This window comes from Corvus moneduloides, chromosome 19 (genome assembly GCF_009650955.1).
Source record: "Corvus moneduloides isolate bCorMon1 chromosome 19, bCorMon1.pri, whole genome shotgun sequence".
Lineage (NCBI taxonomy): Eukaryota > Metazoa > Chordata > Aves > Passeriformes > Corvidae > Corvus > Corvus moneduloides.
Window position 1 is genome coordinate 9,371,992 of NC_045494.1, and position 20,711 is coordinate 9,392,702.

Sequence of the window (20,711 nt, forward strand, 5' to 3'; positions counted from 1 at the left end):
CAGCCACCGGCGACAGGAGCGCCGAGTAGTCGAGCGGCGCGGCGCGGCAGCGGCGGGGATGGCCGGGAACTGACCGGGAGTGACCGCCGGGAGAGAGCGGGAGTGACCCCCGGGAGACACCGGGAGTGACCGCCGGGAGACACCGGGACTGACCCCCGGGAGACACCGGGACTGACCCCCGGGAGACACCGGGACTGACCGCCGGGAGAGAGCGGGAGTGACCGCCGGGAGAGAGCGGGACTGACCCCCGGGAGACACCGGGACTGACCGCCGGGCCGGAGGGGACAATGGGTGGCCCGGGCTCCTCCCAGCTGCAAAGGACTGTTTGGTAAGAACTTCTACATTAAACCATTAAAACCACAGGAGCTGCGGTTAGGACACGCTAAAATAGCGATTCCCTGACTCGACAAAAACACAAACCAACCCCCAAACCCAACCAACACCACAAATACGTCTTGAAAATGTGGAAGTTCTCGGGACCCACGGCCCTGAGCACTCTAACTGGAGTTAAATAGTAATTTTACTTCAAGCAAGAGGATGGACCCAGCAGCCTGGTGATGTCCCTTCCAACCCGAATTATTCCATGGCTGTATGATGAGCTGGAGCCCAGACTCCTCTGGACTCCAACTCCTCTGGACTCCAACTCCTGTGTTGTGCTCACACCTACACCAGCTGTTCCCCGTCCCTCCTGTGTGTTCACCTCTTCCTGTGCTCGCTCTGTGCCTTCGCAGATGTTGCATCTCGGATTTGTGACCAGCTCTGTTGGGAAGTGACCTCAGCTTTTCAGTGCACAACAGCTGAGTGCAGCCCCGGAGCTCTGCATAGACCAGCTGCTATAGTATTCTTTGGGTACTCACACATATATGAAAAATAGAACAATCACATTGCATCTTTATGAGATTTTGTTTCCTCAGGCAGCCAAGAGACTGGGTAATATGAAATAACAAATCCTTCTTTGTTTTTTTTTTTTTTCCTAAAGCTTCTCCTGCCCAACTAGGGCCCCAGGCTTTACTTAATCCATGTGGGATTGCTGCAGGCGTTACCAGGAGTGAGGAGCGCTGCTCCAGCCTCTCCTTACCTTGTCTTTATCCTGGCTGGCAGGAGGAACAGAGACTCTGGCCTTGGGGACGCACACATCCGCGGTAATGCTCCCTCCAGCCAGGCATTCTTCCTGAATATCACCTACAGAAAGGGACCAGGCTGGTGACTGAGGAGGCCAAGGCTGTCATTTGGAAGAAATAAACCAGTGTAGCCATGGGACAGAACTGTTCATCCTGCACCCGGACACTAGGCGGGCATATCCAGAGCACTCCCAAAGTCTGGGTGTCTCCGATCCACGTTGAACCCCTTGGAGCTGTAGGCAGCCCTGTACGTGTCCTGCCGGAGTGGAGATGACACTTCAACATCCCAGCAGCTCCATCCCGCCAGCGCTTCCCTGAGCCCCCCCCAGCACACGCAGCCCAGCGGGTGGAGCCTGCTCATCATCGCCCGGGGACACACCCGCAGGAATTCCTCCCACCGCACCTGGGTTTGCCGGTCAGGCTTTAACTGTGGGAGGACTTGTTCTGATGGCTCTTTTCTTTAAGCTGCTGCATTGATTGCTCCAGGTCCTGGCACCGCTCTGGCATTCTACTGGCCAGAATTTCCACACTCCCAGAGGACGTCAGTGCTGGTCCAGGAGGAACATCACAGACACTTGGTGGTATCTCACTGCAGTGAAGATGCTGATGGGAAACTGGGATGAAGCTGCACCGAAGAATTGTTATCACTGAGGAGAAGGAGTCACACAATCCCTTCACACATGAAAGACTTGGCTTGAGTTATTCTTCCACGTTTCAGGTAACAATTTGGTAGACAGATGTTGTATCAGAAGCCTTACATGACACCTAAACGCTGAGTTCACATTCCTGGTGTCTAATTCAGGCAAATTGTTCCTCAAATTCTTCTAAAGGAAGATAAAGCCAACCCTCCCCAGTTAAAGAAATATTTTCTGTTCTGAAGAATCTAAAGAAAGGATTTATTTTCCAGAAATATTCGATTTATTTATTTTTGAAATAGTGATCTTCAAGTTGTGTTTCTTTTACCACAGTGTCTGTGGCATTTTTCTCCTAGAACTTTCTCCTAGAGTGGTATGAAATGTAATTTTTTTTTTACAGAAAAGTATTTAACCTACAAACTAATTCCCCAAAGTATTAAAAAACATACAAAAACATTTATCAAATTAATTACATATACTAATGAGAGAAAACCTTGTTGTGCATGTACATAATAATTATAGATCCATTTTTAGCTTAGTGAAATTTGTCCTTAAAAGTTACTGAGGGAACTTCACAAAGAATCCAAATGCACAATTGTAGCATTACAGAGTTTGTCACACTATTGGTAGAATTTAACAATGATAAATACCATTGTTAAGTATATTTCATACATTTTATTGTATTGAACACATTTTACTTGTGTTTAATATATATTCATTGTGTTTAATGCATTTTAAGCACCTCTGCCTGAATATGTAGACCCATGACTCATTTTTATATTTTTAATCATTTGCAGAAAGACAGGATTTTCTTTTATTTTTATTAATAAGTAACTTTCCAGCTTTCATGGAATTAAGAATTGAATCTAATGGTATTTATCCCCTGTATAGTAACACACAAACTAGTGAAACCAATGGTGTTGTGCACATCAGAAACTAAAACGCTGTACGAAAATCCAGCAGCAAAATGTCATGTCCTTTCGGTGGCATTGGATGTGTCATTCATCCCAAAGCAGCATTTCTGTGGTGAGCAAGCTCTAAAATAAGACTTCATGCTCTAATTTTTGTCAGTGCGATACGTACATGGAGTCTGCGCTGCCATTAAACAGGAATCCGCGTGTTCGGCTCTGGAGGGCCACGGGGAGCTTGTGCGGAGCGGGGAACAGGGTCAGACCGCCCTCACACCGGGAGCTGTCCCCCATAACACCGGGAACAGCATCCCCTCACACCGGGAACTGTCCCCCATAACACCGGCAACAGCTGCTCCTCACAGCGGGAACTGTCCCCCATAACACCGGCAACAGCTGCTCCTCACACCGGGAACTGTCCCCCATAACACCGGGAACAGCATCCCCTCACAGCGGGAACTGTCCCCCATAACACCGGCAACAGCTGCTCCTCACAGCGGGAACTGTCCCCCATAACACCGGGAACAGCATCCCCTCACACCGGGAACTGTCCCCCATAACACCGGGAACAGCATCCCCTCACACCGGGAACTGTCCCCCATAACACCGGCAACAGCTGCTCCTCACAGCGGGAACTGTCCCCCATAACACCGGGAACAGCTGCTCCTCACAGCGGGAACTGTCCCCCATAACACCGGGAACAGCATCCCCTCACACCGGGAACTGTCCCCCATAACACCGGGAACAGCATCCCCTCACACCGGGAACTGTCCCCCATAACACCGGGAACAGCTAGCTGCTCCTCACACCGGGAGCAGCCCCTCTTCGCAGCGGGAACAGCCTCCCGTTACACCGGGAACTGACCCCCCGCCAGCCCTTACACCAGGAACAGCTCCTCATTACTGCAAGAGCGGTCTCCCCCGCCTCACACCGGGAGCAGGCCCCCATCCCGGCAGGAACAGCCGCCCCTCACACCGGGAACAGCCCCTTGGTACACCGGGAGCAGCCCCCATCCCGCCGGGAACAGCCCCCCATAACACCGGGAACACCTGTTCCCATAACAGTGGGAACAGCCCTCTGATATACCGGGAGCAATCCCCCCCTCACACCGGGAGCAGCCCTCTATCACTGCAGGAACAGTGTCTCCCTCACACCGGCAGCAGCCGCCCCTGACACCGGGAACAGCCCTCCATCACTGCAGGAACAGTCCCCCCTCACACCGGGAGCAGCCGCCCCTGACACCGGGAACAGCCCTCCATCACTGCAGGAACAGTCCCCCCCTCACACCGGCAGCAGCCCATCCTCACACCGGGAACAGCCCTCCCATCACTGCAGGAAGTCCCCACCTCACACCGGCAGCAGCCGCCCCTCACACCGGGAACAGCCCTCCCATCACTGCAGGAAGTCCCCACCTCACACCGGCAGCAGCCGCCCCTGACACCGGGAACAGCCCTCCATCACTGCAGGAACAGTCCCCCCTCACACCGGGAGCAGCCGCCCCTGACACCGGGAACAGCCCTCCATCACTGCAGGAACAGTCCCCCCTCACACCGGGAGCAGCCGCCCCTGACACCGGGAACAGCCCTCCATCACTGCAGGAACAGTCCCCCCTCACACCGGCAGCAGCCCATCCTCACACCGGGAACAGCCCTCCCATCACTGCAGGAAGTCCCCACCTCACACCGGCAGCAGCCGCCCCTCACACCGGGACAGCCTCCTCCCCCTCACACCGGCAGCAGCCCATCCTCACACCGGGAGCAGCCCTCTATCACTGCAGGAACAGTCCCCCCCTCACACCGGCAGCAGCCGCCCCTCACACCGGGCTCCCGGGGGTGCCGCTCACCCGCGCTGTGCCCGCAGGGCCGCCCGGCGGTCCCGTCCCGCAGCCCGGCCGGGATCTCCCCCCTCCCCACGGCCCTGTCCCGCACCAGCAGGAATTCCCGCAGGGAATCGTGGGCTCCAGCCGGGCTTCCCGCCTGGCTCCTCGTCCTCCCCGCAACCAGCCCGGCCGATTAGCGGATTTAACCACATCTTTCTAGGCTGCATCTTTGGATTTCACACCGAACGCCCCCGATAGAGCGCCTGTGGCCATTCCTGGGGCTGCCTTCAGCTTCCCTCTAGTGGATTGGCCTAAAACGGTCCTTCCGCAGGCGATCCCGGAGCTTTACAGCGACTCCAAACTACAAATACCAGCAGCTCCAGCACCGCTGAGAGGCCCCAGGACCCACCTCTCCTAGAATAAATCTCTCCAGTTTATTCTAGCAAATATTTATAAAGAATTTTATTTTTCATGTATAGCTATAAAAGCCCACGGCAAGCAAAGCATTTTGAAACATTCTCTCTGGCTGAGCTATTTTTTCAGCTGCTTTTTAAATTTTTTTCTGTGGTGGGTGGCCCTTCCTACCTCATCGCAGAGTGACAGTGACAGAAGGACCCAGACCTTTAATCCCGTTTCGCAGCAGGTTTAACAGAGGAGCGGCTGCAGCAGCCTGGAAATGACCATGGAGAAAATCCTGAAGGCAGAGCTGAACACCAACGTTCTGAAGGCACTGGGGAGCTCTGGGGGAGGATGCATCAGCCAAGGCCAAACGTATGAGACAGACAGCGGACGGGTATTTGTGAAAATCAACCACAAACCTCAGGTCAATGCCAGCAGATCTTATGATTGCATAGAGATGGCTTTTTATTTTTAAAAGCAGCTGATTGTTGATAATGCATAATTATTCCAGTTCTCAGTATTCTTTTTAAAGCTGTGTCTATTTTATATCCAGAATTAATGTAGCAGGTTTGGTTAGTGTGAAATGCAGTGTAATGTGATGTGATAGTCCTCAACAGCAGGAATGAGCTGTAATTCCTGTAAAAAGGAGGCCAAGCACAAAGCTGTTATTGTGGTACTTGGAGTTTGGAAAGGCCCAGAGCTGGCTTTGCATTCACTGCGTTCCTTTTCATGTTCCAGTTGGGAGGATCAATAATGGGAGGGCACAAACAGGGGCCAGTGCTAAAACTCACATATTATCTTTACAGCTACAGAAGTTCAAATGTCCCCGTTGCTTTTTGCATGTCTAAAAGTAAAGCTCTTGCAGCTTCTTAAGCCAAACTCTTGACTTTTCTATTACTAAATGAATACTCAATTGCTTTTTCTAACACCACAGTGTATCAGAAATTTGCTTTATCAATATCAAAATCATCCTAAACTGCTGTGAAGAACAGCACCTTTGCTTCAAAAATGCAGAGCAAATGCTGAATATTTGTGCCATCGTCTCCATCCAGTGGCCCGTGGGGAAAGAAGAACCAGTTTAAGGGCTCAATCTTACATCATTTAGCAGTGGCCACATTATCCTCAGAGGTGCTATTGCATCCAGATAGTTTGGTGTCTTCATAAGCAGCTGGAAATCAGGGTGAAATGTGACATATCCTACAAGCCTGGGATAAATGTAGGAAAAAACCAAAAGTTAGGGCCTTAAGTCTTCCTGTGTGGACTGAAGCCTTGCTGCAGCTCTCTCCTTTTATCAAGAGGAATTAACTCCTTGCCACTTTGTCAAAAGTCTGTTTTTTCCGAAGTACTCATTGTAGACATCCATAGTTTAGCCCAAGGATATTCCTATTCCTCGACAGGCTAGAAAAATGTTTGAAGGGGAAATGGCAAGTCTGGAAGCGATTCGGAAAACCAAGACTGTGAGAGTGCCTCAGCCCATCAAAGTGATTGACCTGCCTGGAGGAGGAGCCATGTTTGCCATGGAGTACCTAAAGATGAAGCACCTCAACAAGTATGTCCATGCATCTCTTTTTACTATGTTTTATATCTTTTTTTTATATCTTACAGTCAGCCAGGAAACTTCATGAGCAGAGTAGCTTTATTCTCTCAGAGACAGAGCTGCTCTCTGTTGAGATCTGTGTTTCTCTGTGTACATATTAAAAAATATATATATGTATGTATGTATGTATGTATCTATCTATCTATCTATCTATATATGTGTGTGTACACACTCCTTGTCCATATTTTGCTTCTCCTGCAGTACAAATGGATGTCACTACTCATTTGTGTGCTGGTCCACGTGTGCTCAGATCCTGCTGAAGGGAATGTAATCACAGCTGAGTTGGCCAATTGTTCTCTCATGAGATTTTTCATTGGAGTTTCTTTTCCCAGCCCAACAGGTTTCTTTAACCTTACAGGCTGCTTAGGTCTTTGAAACCTCTGCTTCTCTAAGTAGAATCTTCCAGTATGATTTACTTCATGATTAAGTTAGGATGACATGAATTTGCATTTCATCTGTCAGCCAAACTGAACATGGAATTCAGGAGTCATATGTTCCTGAAATCAGACTTTCAGAGCTCACTGCTGTGTTCCAGGCCTCTATATGGGAACAGTGTCATGCCTATGGCTCTTCTGGCTGCTGGTTATCCAACCCATCTGTTTTATTTGGGACAATAATGGCAATTCCACAGCGTCCACAAACAGTCTATTCTAATCCATCCCACTGTTCCTAGGAAGGATTTTCCAGTGTCTAACCTTAGTCCTTCTGGTTGCGATTTTAAATCCATCATTTCACCCCCCCATTCTGGGCATGGAGAAGAAATTAGTTTCCATCCTTGAAACTCCTGTTAAGATACCTGTGGAATATTTAACTGGTTTTTAGTTGTCTGCCTTCAGCATTAGGCAGCCTCAATTAAATCCCTGCCTATGGCTTCTTTTCAGACTTACCCTTCCAAGTGCTGTTCAGCTGATTTGGAAGGGTAAAGCCCAACAGTTCTGTTCTCTGCTGATAGTGGAGCTGATAAGGAGGAGCACACAATCCTCTTGCCCTTACTGCTCCTGTTTATACCACCTTGTGTTCTCTTTACCTCTCTTGCAAGAGCATTTAGTGTGTTTATTGCATTATCTGTGTCTTCAGAGCTGTTATCAAGGCATTTGGTCCCTGTTAGGTGCTTGTGAAATTGATTAAGGTTCTATGTTTGCTGGAAATAGCCTTGGTCATATTTAATTGAGGGTTTTTTTCCCTATAATATTTGTTCACTTGCTTCAGTTTCTTTTTGGTTTATTTGATCCTACAGATACTCTTCAAAGCTGGGAGAGCAGATAGCAGAGCTTCATCTTTATAACCAGAAACTTGGAGAGAAGCTGAGGTCTGAGGGAAGCACAATTGGTAGAGTATTGATGTCATGTACTAAACCAAAAAGGAAGCAATTCCTTTGGCTGTGGTGCAGCATTGCATTATCATTTTCATGATAATTAAAGTCAACACTAGGACAGTTTCATGGGCCATGTCCCTCTTGTCCCTATGCCATACTTCTCAAAATGGACCTTATACACACAGCAGCTTGAACTACTATTGTGATTTTTAAACACATCATTTTAACCTTGGCAAAACAAAATTAATTTATTTTGAATTCTTCATTCCGTGTATACTTTGTTGTACAAAATGATGTGGATTCTGAAATTTAGTAAGAAATAGCACTAACACTTGGTTGTTAGAACTTCCAGCTCTCCTAAGTCAAACTGACAATTTGGACTCTTCTTCAGTGTCAGTGAAACATTTCAGTCTCATGTACTCTCTTAAAATGCTCTTGAGCTTATAGAAATCCTATTTTTTGCTTGCTGTTGGTTTAGATAATTAACTGATTACAGAATATTGTTCCTTAGTAAGTGCAGAATAAAGTTCCCTTTTAAAGATATTGGGGATGATGTTTTTGAACTCAAATAAGTGGCAAAATATTCAAAAATTGCTGCTCCTCAAAGTGAATTAAAGCATAAATGAAAAAAAACTCAGCTATATAAAGAATTATTTTTTTAGTACCAGTCTGTATCTGTGTTGTTCCCATGACTTCAGAGGTGGACTGGGTCTGACTCTTAGTGGTGGACAAATTTTAATCCATTTTTTTTTGAGTGAAGGCCAAATTACTGGCAGGTCCCAAATAATCTATGAATCAAACCCAAGCCACATTTAATGGCAACATGTCCAAGTGTCAGAACAGCAGATTGTGACTCTGTGTTTGGGCTCCTTTCCGAAATGTCCAACTCCTTTATCCAAAGCAAACTCACTGACTGTGACTGACTATGCCTCTATTTCCATTCAGCATCTTCAAGTCCATAAGAGTTCTTTCCAGCTTTTGAAAGGGTTGTGACCATGAAATAAGTGTAACTTATTGCTTAAAGTAACTTTTTCTGCCTATTTTTTGAAATTAGGTCCTGTCTTTGCAAACTTTACCATGTAAAGATCTCAAAGGCCCTAATATTTATTTTGTTCTGTAGGAAAAGGAGCTGGTCACTCCGAGTCCCAGTTTGTGGATCGGTTTGGATTCCACACAGCCACTTGCTGTGGTTATATCCCACAGGTATGGTCAGTTCCACAGGTGTGAAAGCCAACAGGCACTTGTACAGGTCTGTAAACTCCTCATACACAAACTTGCTCCATTTGTCTTCAGCTTTCTGAGCACAGCTTTGCTTTCCCTGTTCCATCCTGCCTTGACTGCCCAGAGATCACAAAATCTATCCAATGTATGTGCCCTGGAACTGTGCATGTGGCCAGCAGATGTGGTGGATTGAGTGAGAATTTGGAATGATGTGGTGGTTCTTTAGCTTGGTGATACTTAAAAAAATCAGTGTCCCTTTGGATGTGTTGGTTTTATTAACCCCTTCTATATGGATCTCTCCACTGCTTTTGGAGAGCCTCATCATGCAACATGTCTCATGAGACACTGGAAAGGGCTCTTTGAGGCTCTGCATGTGCCAGGATTTCATTCTATGACTTAACTGAACGAACCTCCAGTACCTCAAAACTCTTTGCTAAGTACAACTTTTCACCAAATTAGAAACGTGTTACCCAGTAAAAATGAATAAATACTTCTGCCTTTCCAGAAAGATTTGAAACATGATATTGAACAACTGAAATGGTCTCACCAGGAACTCTCCCTCTAAAATACATTAAGAAAATGGGAATGAATGAAAATAGCCAGAAACTCAACTTATATTAAAGAGAGCCCCACCTAAGTGTGGTGGAGAGCAGCACTCCCAAAGCAAAACATCTGATGTCTCTGTGCATTGGTCACACTGACATTGTCCAGGCCATTGTGTCAGCATTGAATGTTTTAACTGGATCTCTGTTATTAACACTGGCTGCACATATGTTAAAATTGTGTGTTACAAACTCGTGTTGTATTTTCCAGGTGAATGAGTGGCAGAGTGACTGGCCATCCTTCTTTATCCGTCACCGACTCCAGGCTCAGCTGGATTTGATTGAAAAAGATTATGGAGACAGAGAAGCCAGAGAGCTCTGGTCACAGCTCAAAGTATGAACCATGTCTTAAATTTATTTTCTAGAATTTCAGAAAATGCGTATCAGTGGGATTGTAAAGGTGTTTCATAAGGGATTTACTTAGCTTGGAATGAAGAGCAGGGTCTGGATGAGCTTCACAGTGGGTCCAGAAACACTGTCAGCTGAACAGAATTCCTGCTGCTCTTTCAATTTTTATATATAGTGGAAAAAATAATTGAGCATTAACATTTTTTCTGATAATAATAATAATAAGGTAAATCCTAAGAGCTTGGTCTTATGAAGTGGGTGAAATTCTGCTGCCTGGACAGATTTGTATTTTACCTGGTCTAGTCTTACAGCTGAGGCTGGTTCAGGCCATGTTCCATGCAGCACTCATGGAACACCAGGGATGTGTTCCTCTCTTCTGTTCATTGGTCCAGATGCTTACTGCAGTCCTTTTTGCCATTGAAACTTCTTAGTTTAAATGAAATTATTTTATATTTCTCATGACGGCCAGCAGTATCCATGTCTAGAAACAATGTATCAGTACTAGGTGTTGATAATAGACTGTGAATTAAATGCTTTGCTAAGCTCTGTCAAGAACAACCCAGAACATTTATCACTGGCTTGTTCTTGTTGCCATCAACGTCCAAAGCACTCCATGAGGGCTGAACACAGGCAGCATTTGGCCAGCTCAGGCTCTAACATGCTACAGTACTTTTATTTAATATTTTCTTCAAAACGTTTTAATTGTTACATGTCTGTTTATGCTTTTTCAGCCAAAGATTCCTGAAATGTTCTGTGATGTAGAAATTGTTCCCGCTCTCCTGCACGGGGACCTGTGGGCAGGGAATGTGGCTGAGGACGACTCCGGGCCGATTATATTTGACCCTGCCTCCTTCTATGGCCATTCGGAATTTGAACTGGCCATTGCTGGAATGTTTGGGGGGTTCAGCAGCTCTTTTTTCTCTGCCTATCACAGCATAATACCCAAAGCTCCGGGATTTGAGAAACGAAACAAGTTGTATCAGCTCTTTAATTACATAAACCACTGGAACCATTTTGGGACAGGGTACAGGGGCTCTACCCTAAACATGATGAGGAAACTTCTAAAGTAACCAGGTACATTTGAGAAATTCTGACATAGTCCCTTAGAAATGAGCAGCCCCTGCTCATCCCAAGTACCACAAACTCGGAATTGATGGTAAAACACCTGATATGGAGAAGGCTTAGTGCACTTTTGAGCCTCACTAATTAAGAGCAATTGTGTAATCTTTAACTTGGGCACTAGTTTCCCAGCACAGATTCCTCCCCTGCTGAAGGAAAGGGCTGCCCTGTTTGTCAAGGCTCCACTGGCTTGGAAAGGCAGCACGACAGTCAGCCTGACCTTGCTCTCTCACTTCGTAGCTGCTGTGTTCCCAGTTGTTCCACAGCAGCATCTTCCCACTCCTGCTGCTGCTCCATCAGCAGTTTGTTATGGAGAGATGCAGCTGTGGGACAGTGGTGCTGGAAGGAATAACAAGTTCTTACTTCTGCCTTTGTTTGTTCTGGTTTAGTTTTCTGTGTGTTCCCAGCCCTTTTCCCATGAATATTTCCATAGTCTTCTGTTTCCCTTTCCTGTCCTTTTGCATGTCAAATGTCCTAATCCAAAACTGCAGTCAGATTCTATGAATCTGAAAACATTCTCTTTTTAATTTAACGAGTAGACAAGGCCCTTTGGCTGCACTTGGCAAACATATGTAATTAATAATATTTCTAATATTTATTTAATGTAATTTACTCACATTTGTTAAGAACTATAAGAACTGAAATTCCAGTGGTATTTTCTGAAAGGATGTCTAGTTCCTTGGTAATTAACTGTACAGTCAGAAGTAGGTTGTTACCACTCAAAGCTGATAGTAACATTTCATAGTTTTAGTGTGATATTTCAGTATGTTGTACTACAGTAGTAACATATTTAAATAACTTTGTAAAAAGACAGCAAAACGTGGGAGGGAGGCTCCGTGGTTGGGTGAGAGGAAGCACCTGTGGCTGCTGGGTTGGTTGGTGCTTGATGGATTTTCAATTTTACAAAATGAGTGCAGTGGGCAAAGCTGGTCTGTTGTGCCACCGCTGGGTTATGGAAGGAACAGCGTCAAATCTGATGGATTTGTAAGGGGTTTTATTGTCCCTTACTGCTTTATTTTTACAGAAAACATAGGCAGTGGGAATCTGGGGAGAAAACTGTTCGGCAAAGATACTGGTGTACAGTCTGAGCTAGAGTACATTAGTGACTCTGTGGGGTTTTAAAGGAAGAGAGTGGCGAGGAGAGTAGAAGTAAGTGCAGTCCCACAAATATGAATTAGAAGGTTTGGGTAAGAATGACCTGAATATTTAGGCTTCAGACGGTTGGCATGACTAATACTAAAATATTATATTCAAAAGCGCTCTAATATGTTTAGACTTTTTTCAACTTTAAATGGTTGTGCTGTAAAGATTTAATAAAGTTTAAAATTTGATCTTATAATTGGTTTAAAACAATGCGCTTTGTTCTCTGTAAATATGATACGAATAGTGAAAAATTTTTACTTCCTTTGAATTAGGGGAATCTGTCATGGTTGGTTATAAAACTTAATTGAACTATAAGGGTGGAAAAGTGGAACAGCAGAGTAAGAATACAGTTGGAATTGTAGCTGATGGCTGGAAGATCTAGGTCTGAGGAAAGAGCAAAGTGCATGTGCACTGGTGTTTCTGGATGTGAACAAACCGACCTGTATCACACTGGGAAGTACTTGTGAACTCAAACTTCTTCTCAAATAAAACACTTGCCTTGCAGAAACCAGCCATTCGGTGTACATGTGTTTTGTGATCGTGGTTTGATTTCATGAACTTGAGCCTGAAGATAAAATATTTGGGTGTGGGTGGAGCTGCTGGATAGCAGTAAAGAGCAACTACCTTTTCTGACATCCTGGCCAGGCTGAAGTGCCTCCTTGAATTTCCTGTATAATCAGTGGAGCTGTCGTTGTAGCTTTCAGGCTTCAAATGTTTCCAGAATTGTATGAGGTTTAGATAATGTGTTATGATATTAACCATGTAATGCAGTGTTTTGGTGTGGGTGGGGTACGGCATGGAGGTCATGGATAGCAGCATCATCCAGCTGTCTCCCCCACTCCTTGTGCAACCGAGGTTGTCCCTATCCTGGCCCTTTTCCCTGAGCTCCCCGTGCCCAGGTCCCCATCCCTGATCCCTTCCCTAGGAGGTTCCTATCTCCGTCTTCAGCCAGTGCTTGGGTGCCCATGCCCGTGTCCCCATCCTTGTCCCATGTCCAGGACCCCATCATTGGGTATCCCTAGGATGGGTGACCCCAGGGTGGATGTCCCCATCTCCAGACTGGGTGTCCCCATCCCTGGGGGGTGTCCCTGTTGCCGGTGGGTATCTCCAGGGTGGGTGTCCTCATCGCCCGTGGATGTCCCTGTCCCCGGTGAATGTCCCCATCCCCAGCAGGTGTCTCCAGGGTGGGTGCTCCCATCCCCGCTGAGTATCCCCAAGCTGGATGTCCCCATTCCCGGTGTGTGTCTCCAGAGTCTCAGCTCCCCGTCACCCCGCGGAGGGGCCGGGCCGGGCTCGGAGGCGGTGCCGCCGCCGCCTTTGGTCCCTCCTGGCGGCCCGTAGCAGGGCGGGAGCTGCGGCGGCGCGGGGCGGGCCCGTGGCGGCTCTGGGCGCCTGTCCCGGGTGGTCGCTTGTCCCGGGTGGTCGCTTGTCCCGGGTGGTCGCACCGCGCCGGGCCGGCCGGGGGCGAGGGCGGCGGCTCCGGGAGCCCCGTGGTGCGGGCCGGCGGCGGAGGCCGGTAGGGCCGGGCGGGGCTGCGGGAGGGGCTGCGGGAGGGGCGCGGTGGCCGCATGGCGGGGCCGGGCGGGGGCTGACGGGCGGTGGCACCGACCCTTCTCTCTGTCACTGCCAGCGCCGGGCCCGCCGGGATGGACGGAGTGGGGCCGGAGCCAGAGGAGGGCGAGGAGCGGGAGCCCGGTGCCATCAGCGAGAAGAACATCCTGGAGAGCTTCACGGAGAGCAGGGAAGTCGCGGAGCTCATCGGGAACCTAAGGGGCGTCTTCGGGGAGCTGGTGACAAGGGAAATGGCCGTGGAACGGTTCATAGGTAAGCACGGCACCCAAAGGGAGTGGTCCTGCTATTGCTTGATAGAGAAATTTTATTCTGCATGATGCATTTTGTTATTGCTGATTACCAAAAAGGGACCAAACCGCTGATTTTTGGGTCAGTGATGATGCTGGAGCTTTATCAACAGGTAGTTCAGATTTCGATCTTTGCTCATTTTGTTTTCCATATAGATATTCCATTATTACCTGGTAACTACTGTAAATGAAAACCTAGGTCTTAGATTCCAGAAGTCTGAATTCTGACTCATGTTGGGCCTCCAGTTTCCTATTCAAATTCAGGCCTTAATTTAGTTAAAACTGTGTGTGTCAGTGAAATAAAGTAGTTTTTTTTACCTAATTACTCACTGAAACACATCCATTTTCTGCTTTAAAGTGCCAGTTTCCTATTTTTACTTTTTTGTTTCATGGGAAATGTGAAGAGTGGCTGAATCCATACAGATCATGTTTGTTTTTTTAAGTGGAGTTAACTTGGGTTTGACTTTTGTGCCACCTAATGAAAGCTGCCCCTAGGCCTCAGCTGAATCTAGAAAGGCCATAGTGAGGTGCATGTCGTGGTCTCCTGGTTTCAGGGCACATCTGTGTGTTGCGTCAGTGTTCTGATGAGGTGATTTTCAAAACTTAATTCAGTGCTGCATGTATTTATAAACTGAATTTAGCAGACTGGCATTTTGCAAGTATTTTTGTAAAGGATGGTGAAATTGCAAAACTCACAGTCAAAATATTGATCCGGCAGCTCTGTTTTTGACAACAAGAAATGAGGTAGGCAAACAATAAAGCAGAAATCCCCAAAATTTGGAGAGCTAACCCTGCAGAAGTTCCTCAGTAGCGTTAGAGTGGTTGGCTGAACTGACTGCTCCATCTGAGGAGGCCTGTGATGGACATGTAACTGCTCAGACAGAAGTACCAGCAACACTCACAGTGGTGAGGTTGTTCAGCATCACGGAGGAAATGTCAGATTTCAGTGGGATAGGAAAAGCCATTGCTGGAAAAACCTCGGTGTCTGAGAGGTGGCATCTCCCTGAGTCAATCACCTTGCTGTGCCTCTCTGTCTGTCACATCAGTGTGGTGTTTCTGTGCATTTAAATTGTATTTATGAGCTTTCTGCCTGCAGATCGTTGCCCAGTAAATACAGGCTCAATATGCTTACAACAGAGGTACTGTGCATGTGGTTCAGTATTGGGTTATAATATTTAGTGTGCTCAGGTGTCATTGATCCTTCTTGGACAAAATGTCCCAAATCTGGCAAGATGCTCAATGTGTGGGTTAGAACACTGAAACTTGGGGCATACCTTTTGTCTGGGAACAGAGAATGCAGTAATCCCCCATTCCAGAGGATTTTAACGAAGGTTTCCAAAGCGCTCAGAAAAACTCGTGATGCTCATTTTTTTGTTGAACCATTAGAAACAGAGGTTTGGGAAACAGTTTAATCTGCAACTACAGTTTTGTAGGAAAATACAGGAAGATCTTTTTTGAAATAATAGTTTTAGAGGAACTGGTTTAGGTTCATTCACTCCAGCTTTTATATTTGGGGTTTTATTTTACCTTTGCCAGGCTGTGAGCTGGGAAAAGAATTTGCTCTTCAATTCCACTTCTGCTGGAAAGCTGTGGCTTTGGGTGGTGGTGGAATTTGTGTTCACTAGTTCTGCTGTCTGTAGGCAGCTTAAGGCATCGTTAATTAAGGTGGGAAGTTAGTGATGATTAGGAGCTCAAGTTTCCCTCTCGATGGCATTCTGGTATCCCAGTGGAATTGCACAGGGATACTGTTGGACCATCTGGTGGTTGTGCAGTGTCATCCACTGGTCAACTGCAGCACTGTTGGAGTTCAGTCATGGCTTAAATGTAAGTGTTGATGTGTCAAGCAGAGAAAAAGGACAGAGAGCAAAGGTGTTTGTGAGAGAAACAAATACAGGAAAAGGGGAGCTTAAGGAGGTTTTAGTTTTCTAATTCAAAAGCTATTTTCTGACCAAATATCTGAAATGGGCCAGGCAATCTCCAGTGCAACACTGGATCACTTAATGATCTCCTTGGGAATCCAGCTTTCATTTCTGTAGCTGCTTTTTGTTAATTCTGTGTTTAAATTACAAAGCTTTTGTGTCTAAAAGCTCTGGCAACTTGTTCTTATTTTTTTTCAATATTCAATTTCAATTTGTCCGTCCTTGAGCCAGTATCCAAAAGGAAGAGACCGTGTTACTGGCAGCAAAATACAGTAAGGGGTGTGAACAGTTTTGAGGAGCACAGTGGTAAGAGCTGCAGTTTGTATTTGTTGAGGTTAAAATTTGTTAAGGATCCTTTGTTCTTTGCTGAATAATTCCCTGTATTCTATTTCAAAATAAGAAACTAGCTCTGAGGATTGTGAGGAGCAGCCTCATTGCAAAGTGGTACTGTGAGAGGTTTGTCCAAGGAAATTGGAGAGACTCCTGGGAGTGGGTTGATGATTTAGTGTAGGTAAATGAGTGCTCTTTGAGGGGGACAGACTGTGCTTGTGCTGTTACTTAGAATTATAGACTGCTCTGGGTTGGAAGGGACCTTAAAGATCATCTCATTCCACCCTCCCTGCCATGATGGGGACACCTTCCACTAGACCAGGTTGTTCCAAGCTCCGTCCACTCTATGGTTTTCTAACTTTCTGACCTCACTTACAGGTAGTGGCAGTTCAGGGATGCAGAAATCTTAAGCTAAAACTGTTCAGAATCTGAGGGTATCTCACAGTTAAGGCTCTGTAAGAGCCTTTGAGGAGTTTATTACAGATATCTTTTCATTTTCAGGTATAATGGACAAGTATCAGGAGCAGCCTCACCTTTTGGACTGCCACTTAGGTAGGAATGTCATCCTTAAATAATTTCTGTGTATATACTTAAAAATCTGTTCCTCTGGAAGATCTGTGTTTGCATTACAAGATTGCTGTGGCTGATAGTATTTCCATTATATTATTGCTGTCTCCCTCTCTTCTATCAGAAGTACAAGAAACTGTGTGAGCTGCATGTAGTCTCACTGTTTTTCCTCTCCTTTTTTTAGAGGGGATGATGAATTCTTTGTTGGATATAGTACGGGACAGTGCATCTCCTCCCCCACTAGTTCACCTGGCTTTTAAATTTCTCTACATCATTACAAAGGTAAAAAAATCCTAAATTTAATGTTCTGTAACTTGAATTTGTAACTTATCAATATTTTCTTGGTTATTTTCAAAAATATTAAAATAAATGTCTGGTGCAATTAAATATTTTAAACTGTACTGTGAAAGATTAGTTCTCTTGTTTCTCATTTTCATGATAGCTTATGTTAATTAATGATCCAAATTAGTAAAAGTCAAGGTCTGAATGCAAAAGTAGTTGCAGACATGGAGATATTGAGTGCTAAAACATGAGTTATAATGTTGAAAAGTAAAGTATGATGAACAGTTAGATGGACTGTGGAATTTACATTTGAGCACAAGAAAATATTTTTGATGTGTAAGGGCTGAGCCCTGGAATAGGTGGCTCAGAGGGGTGGTGGGATCTCCTCCCTGGGATACTGGACACCCCACGGATGTGGTGCTGGGCTGACCCTGCTTTACCAGGAGGGTTGGACTAGACAATCTCCAGAGGTCCCTTGTTTTAAAGTTACAGAATTATCATTTCATGAATTTTTAGTAAGTTTGTAAAAACACAAACATCACAAGGTATTTACGACCTTAATTTGCATCCTTACTCTCCTTATGACATGAGTATCCTAATCAAGAAGTTCCTCCAAGGGTCTTTCCTTTCCCCTCAGTACATGCTGGTGCTGGGTGAGTGACTGAATTCTGAAAATTTCTGCTTTAGGTGAGAGGGTACAAACGTTTCCTCCCACTGTTCCCTCATGAAGTCCGGGACCTGCAGCCTGTTTTGGATATGCTTGCAAAGCAGAACCCAAGAGACCCCGAGGTGAGAACTTGCTGTACTTTTTGTTTAACTTTTATGTCTTCAGTGGAAAAAGCTGAAGGAAAACATTTGGGAAAAAAGTATATAAAGCAGTGACAGACCCTGTCTGGTGTTAACACCTGCATTTGGTGTGAAAACCGTCGTGTTGTTACAGGTGAAATGCCCTCCCCAAGGACAGGTCTTGGTTTTCTTTCATGGGATTTATTCCAAGGATTTAGAAGCAGTGTCAGTGGAGGTGCAAATAGAACCTGTAACTACTCATGTAAGGGAACAAATTGATTATAAGAGTAAGAAGAAGGGCAGTGAAAGGCATTGAACCTCTAAAAGGAGTAACTGAGAAATCATTGGGTCTGACTCCAGGATACTGTAGTTTATATTCTGATATTTTTAAAAAAGGAAAAAGAGCTCCAGAGAGCTTCTTTAGATAGATGAATTTTAAGAGAGATCATTATCTATTATAAGTAACAAAAATAATGGATTTGAAGACAATAATTGTATTGCTGCTCTAAATTAAAGCTTTTTTTTAACAAACATCAATTCTGACACTTTGCTGCTGTAGGTGTACAGCTTTAAAGCTTGAAAAACTTCCTTCTTTTGTCTGAAGTTGTTTCAGTAAATCCATGAAAGCAGTACATAAGAAATGAAGAAGAAAAACATACTTCTGTTATATTTGTGAATGGAGGCACAGATAGGCCGAGGGAAGGGAAAAATGGGAAAATGGGAAGGAAAGAAAGATGCCTAGATTTCTGACTGGGGAGGAAAGTCCATTCATTTTGTCCCAGTGTTGCTGTTTGGGATCCCTTGTAGTTCTGTCTCCTCTGGAGTTTCAGGACACTCACATTGGGAGTTTTCTCTTGATCAACTTTAAAAATTCCTTGGAGCCAGCGGGTCATTTGTGCTCTTGGCACTTTGTTGGAATATGATGCAGGAAATGGAGTACAAAACCTTTGTTTTACCATTCCTTTGCAGACTTGGGAAACTCGCTACATGCTCTTACTGTGGCTGTCCATGATATGCCTGATTCCTTTTGACCTGGCTCGTTTTGATGGAAACCTCGTTTCCATGGAAGGGCAGGCTCGGCAGCCAACGATGGATCGCATCCTGGAAATAGCAAAGGTAAGGAAAACACATCCTGTAATGCTTTCAGACCTGGGATATTTGGCTTAATCTTTCAGTATGTGATAAATAATAATATATTCTCTATAGTCTTCAGTGATGTTCTTTTCTGCATATTATTTAAGCCCATATTTTTGTGTCTAAATCTGTAAGGAATTTTTTCGTACTTCTGGATCTTCAGTCTGTTCTTTGCTGCTTTAGAGTCAAGTGAGACTGGGACTTGTTTCCCCTGATGTAATAAGCTATTTTATCTGAGGTGAACCCCTGCCTTTGAATATGTTAGAGGCTTTCAACATTTGAAAGTGCCAGAGAGCTTCTTCTGAAAGCCAAATCTGAGGATTTCTACAGGAAATCAGCGTTTGATCAGAGCGAGCAACTTTGGAAGCTGTGACTGCATGAAGATTTTTCAACAAATATGTAAAGTTCCAGTGGGTGTCAGCCCAGGTGGCTGACTTGTCTGTCATGCCTTTGAGATAAAAGTAAACCACCCCTATCCCCACAGGTACCCCAACAGCTCAGGCTTTTGACACGTGCAGCACTAAGGGGTTTTTATTGCTTACAGGGCAATGTGTCTGTGAGTTAAGGCTTCAGTAAACAAACCTTCAGTAACAAACCTGCTTTGAAAGGCACACGAAGGGAGATTCTGCCTCAGATACAGTTTGTTAAATGGGAAAATTAACTTTTTACTATCTTAAACTCAGTTTGTAATATAATAATGACATCATGTATGTTATCTTCATAATATTTGTCATTGTGAGTATTCAGTAGTGTATTATGTACACAGTTGTTACACAGTTGGTATTCTAGCTCCATGTATGAATTCTTTACAGTCAGTTTTCTTTTCCCTTTAGTGTTACCTGGTTGTCAGTGACAAGGCTCGGGATGCAGCTGCTGTGCTGGTGTCCAAGTAAGTCTCTTTTGTGCATCTTGACAGAGAGGAAGGGGCTGGCTCCCCTTCCTGCTGCTGTTCCTTAATCTGACATGACAGCGTTTGGAGAGCTGGAAGTTGCCAGCTGTCTGTAGGATATTACAGTTGCTTGAATTGGATCCAGTAGTGTTTTTTGGGAATAGTTTCCTTTGCACATGAAAATAAATTACAGAGCCCATAAGCAGGGATAGGACACACATATCTCTTGTTTCAGTATCTATTCCAGTCCACCTTCCTGCACATTCTAGTGGAAGAGGCCTTTAGTCGGCTCAGGTTGTGACTGATGGGGGTTTTCTTTTCTTTTTCCTTTTTAAAGCAGTCCAAGTCCCGACTGTGCACTGCAGCCTGTGCTCAGCAGGGGGCGCTGCCCGCGCAGCTTCGGCGCTGTCGCTGGAGGGGCAGCGGCTCCCGAGGGACACGGGGATGGGGACAGAGGGACACGGGGATGGGGACAGAGGGACAAGGGGATGGGGACAGAGGGACAGAGGGACAAGGGGATGGGGGCTGAGGGACATGGGGACATGGGGACAGAGGGACAAGGGGACAGAGGGACACGGGGACCGAGGGACAGAGGGACAAGGGGATGGGGACAGAGGGACACGGGGACAGGGGGACAGAGGGACCGAGGGACAGAGGGACAGAGGGACACGGGGATGGGGACAGAGGGACAGAGGGACAAGGGGATGGGGACAGAGGG

At 45.8% G+C, this 20,711-nt stretch overlaps 2 protein-coding genes across 5 annotated transcripts in view; both read left to right on the forward strand.

Annotated features, from left to right (window-relative positions):
- Window positions 1-30: 30 nt before the first annotated feature.
- FN3K (fructosamine 3 kinase) lies at window positions 31-12,740 on the forward strand. Of its 4 annotated transcripts, none has more exons than XM_032129341.1 (7): window positions 31-328; window positions 980-1,839; window positions 6,280-6,431; window positions 7,717-7,808; window positions 8,915-8,997; window positions 9,829-9,951; window positions 10,697-12,740. In XM_032129341.1, the coding sequence occupies exons 2-7, from the start codon at window positions 1,741-1,743 to the stop codon at window positions 11,033-11,035; spliced, it is 888 nt and encodes a 295-aa protein (XP_031985232.1). In that variant the 5' UTR covers window positions 31-328; window positions 980-1,740; the 3' UTR covers window positions 11,036-12,740. The 4 variants fall into 4 exon arrangements, with proteins under 4 accessions (XP_031985232.1, XP_031985233.1, XP_031985230.1 ...); XM_032129339.1 differs by lacking the exon at window positions 31-328 and adding an exon at window positions 5,127-5,306 and having other exon boundaries at window positions 1,753-1,839; XM_032129340.1 differs by lacking the exon at window positions 31-328 and adding an exon at window positions 5,124-5,306 and having other exon boundaries at window positions 1,765-1,839.
- Window positions 12,741-13,660: 920 nt separating this feature from the next.
- Window positions 13,661-20,711, forward strand: part of TBCD (tubulin folding cofactor D) — a 115,421-nt gene continuing 108,370 nt past the window's right edge. The window contains exons 1-7 of the mRNA XM_032128567.1: window positions 13,661-13,743; window positions 13,858-14,051; window positions 16,837-16,887; window positions 17,087-17,184; window positions 17,872-17,973; window positions 18,940-19,086; window positions 19,938-19,993. Of these exons, the coding sequence (XP_031984458.1) occupies window positions 13,874-14,051; window positions 16,837-16,887; window positions 17,087-17,184; window positions 17,872-17,973; window positions 18,940-19,086; window positions 19,938-19,993 (632 nt within the window). The 5' untranslated portion in view covers window positions 13,661-13,743; window positions 13,858-13,873. The remainder of the gene's footprint in view (window positions 13,744-13,857; window positions 14,052-16,836; window positions 16,888-17,086; window positions 17,185-17,871; window positions 17,974-18,939; window positions 19,087-19,937; window positions 19,994-20,711) is intronic.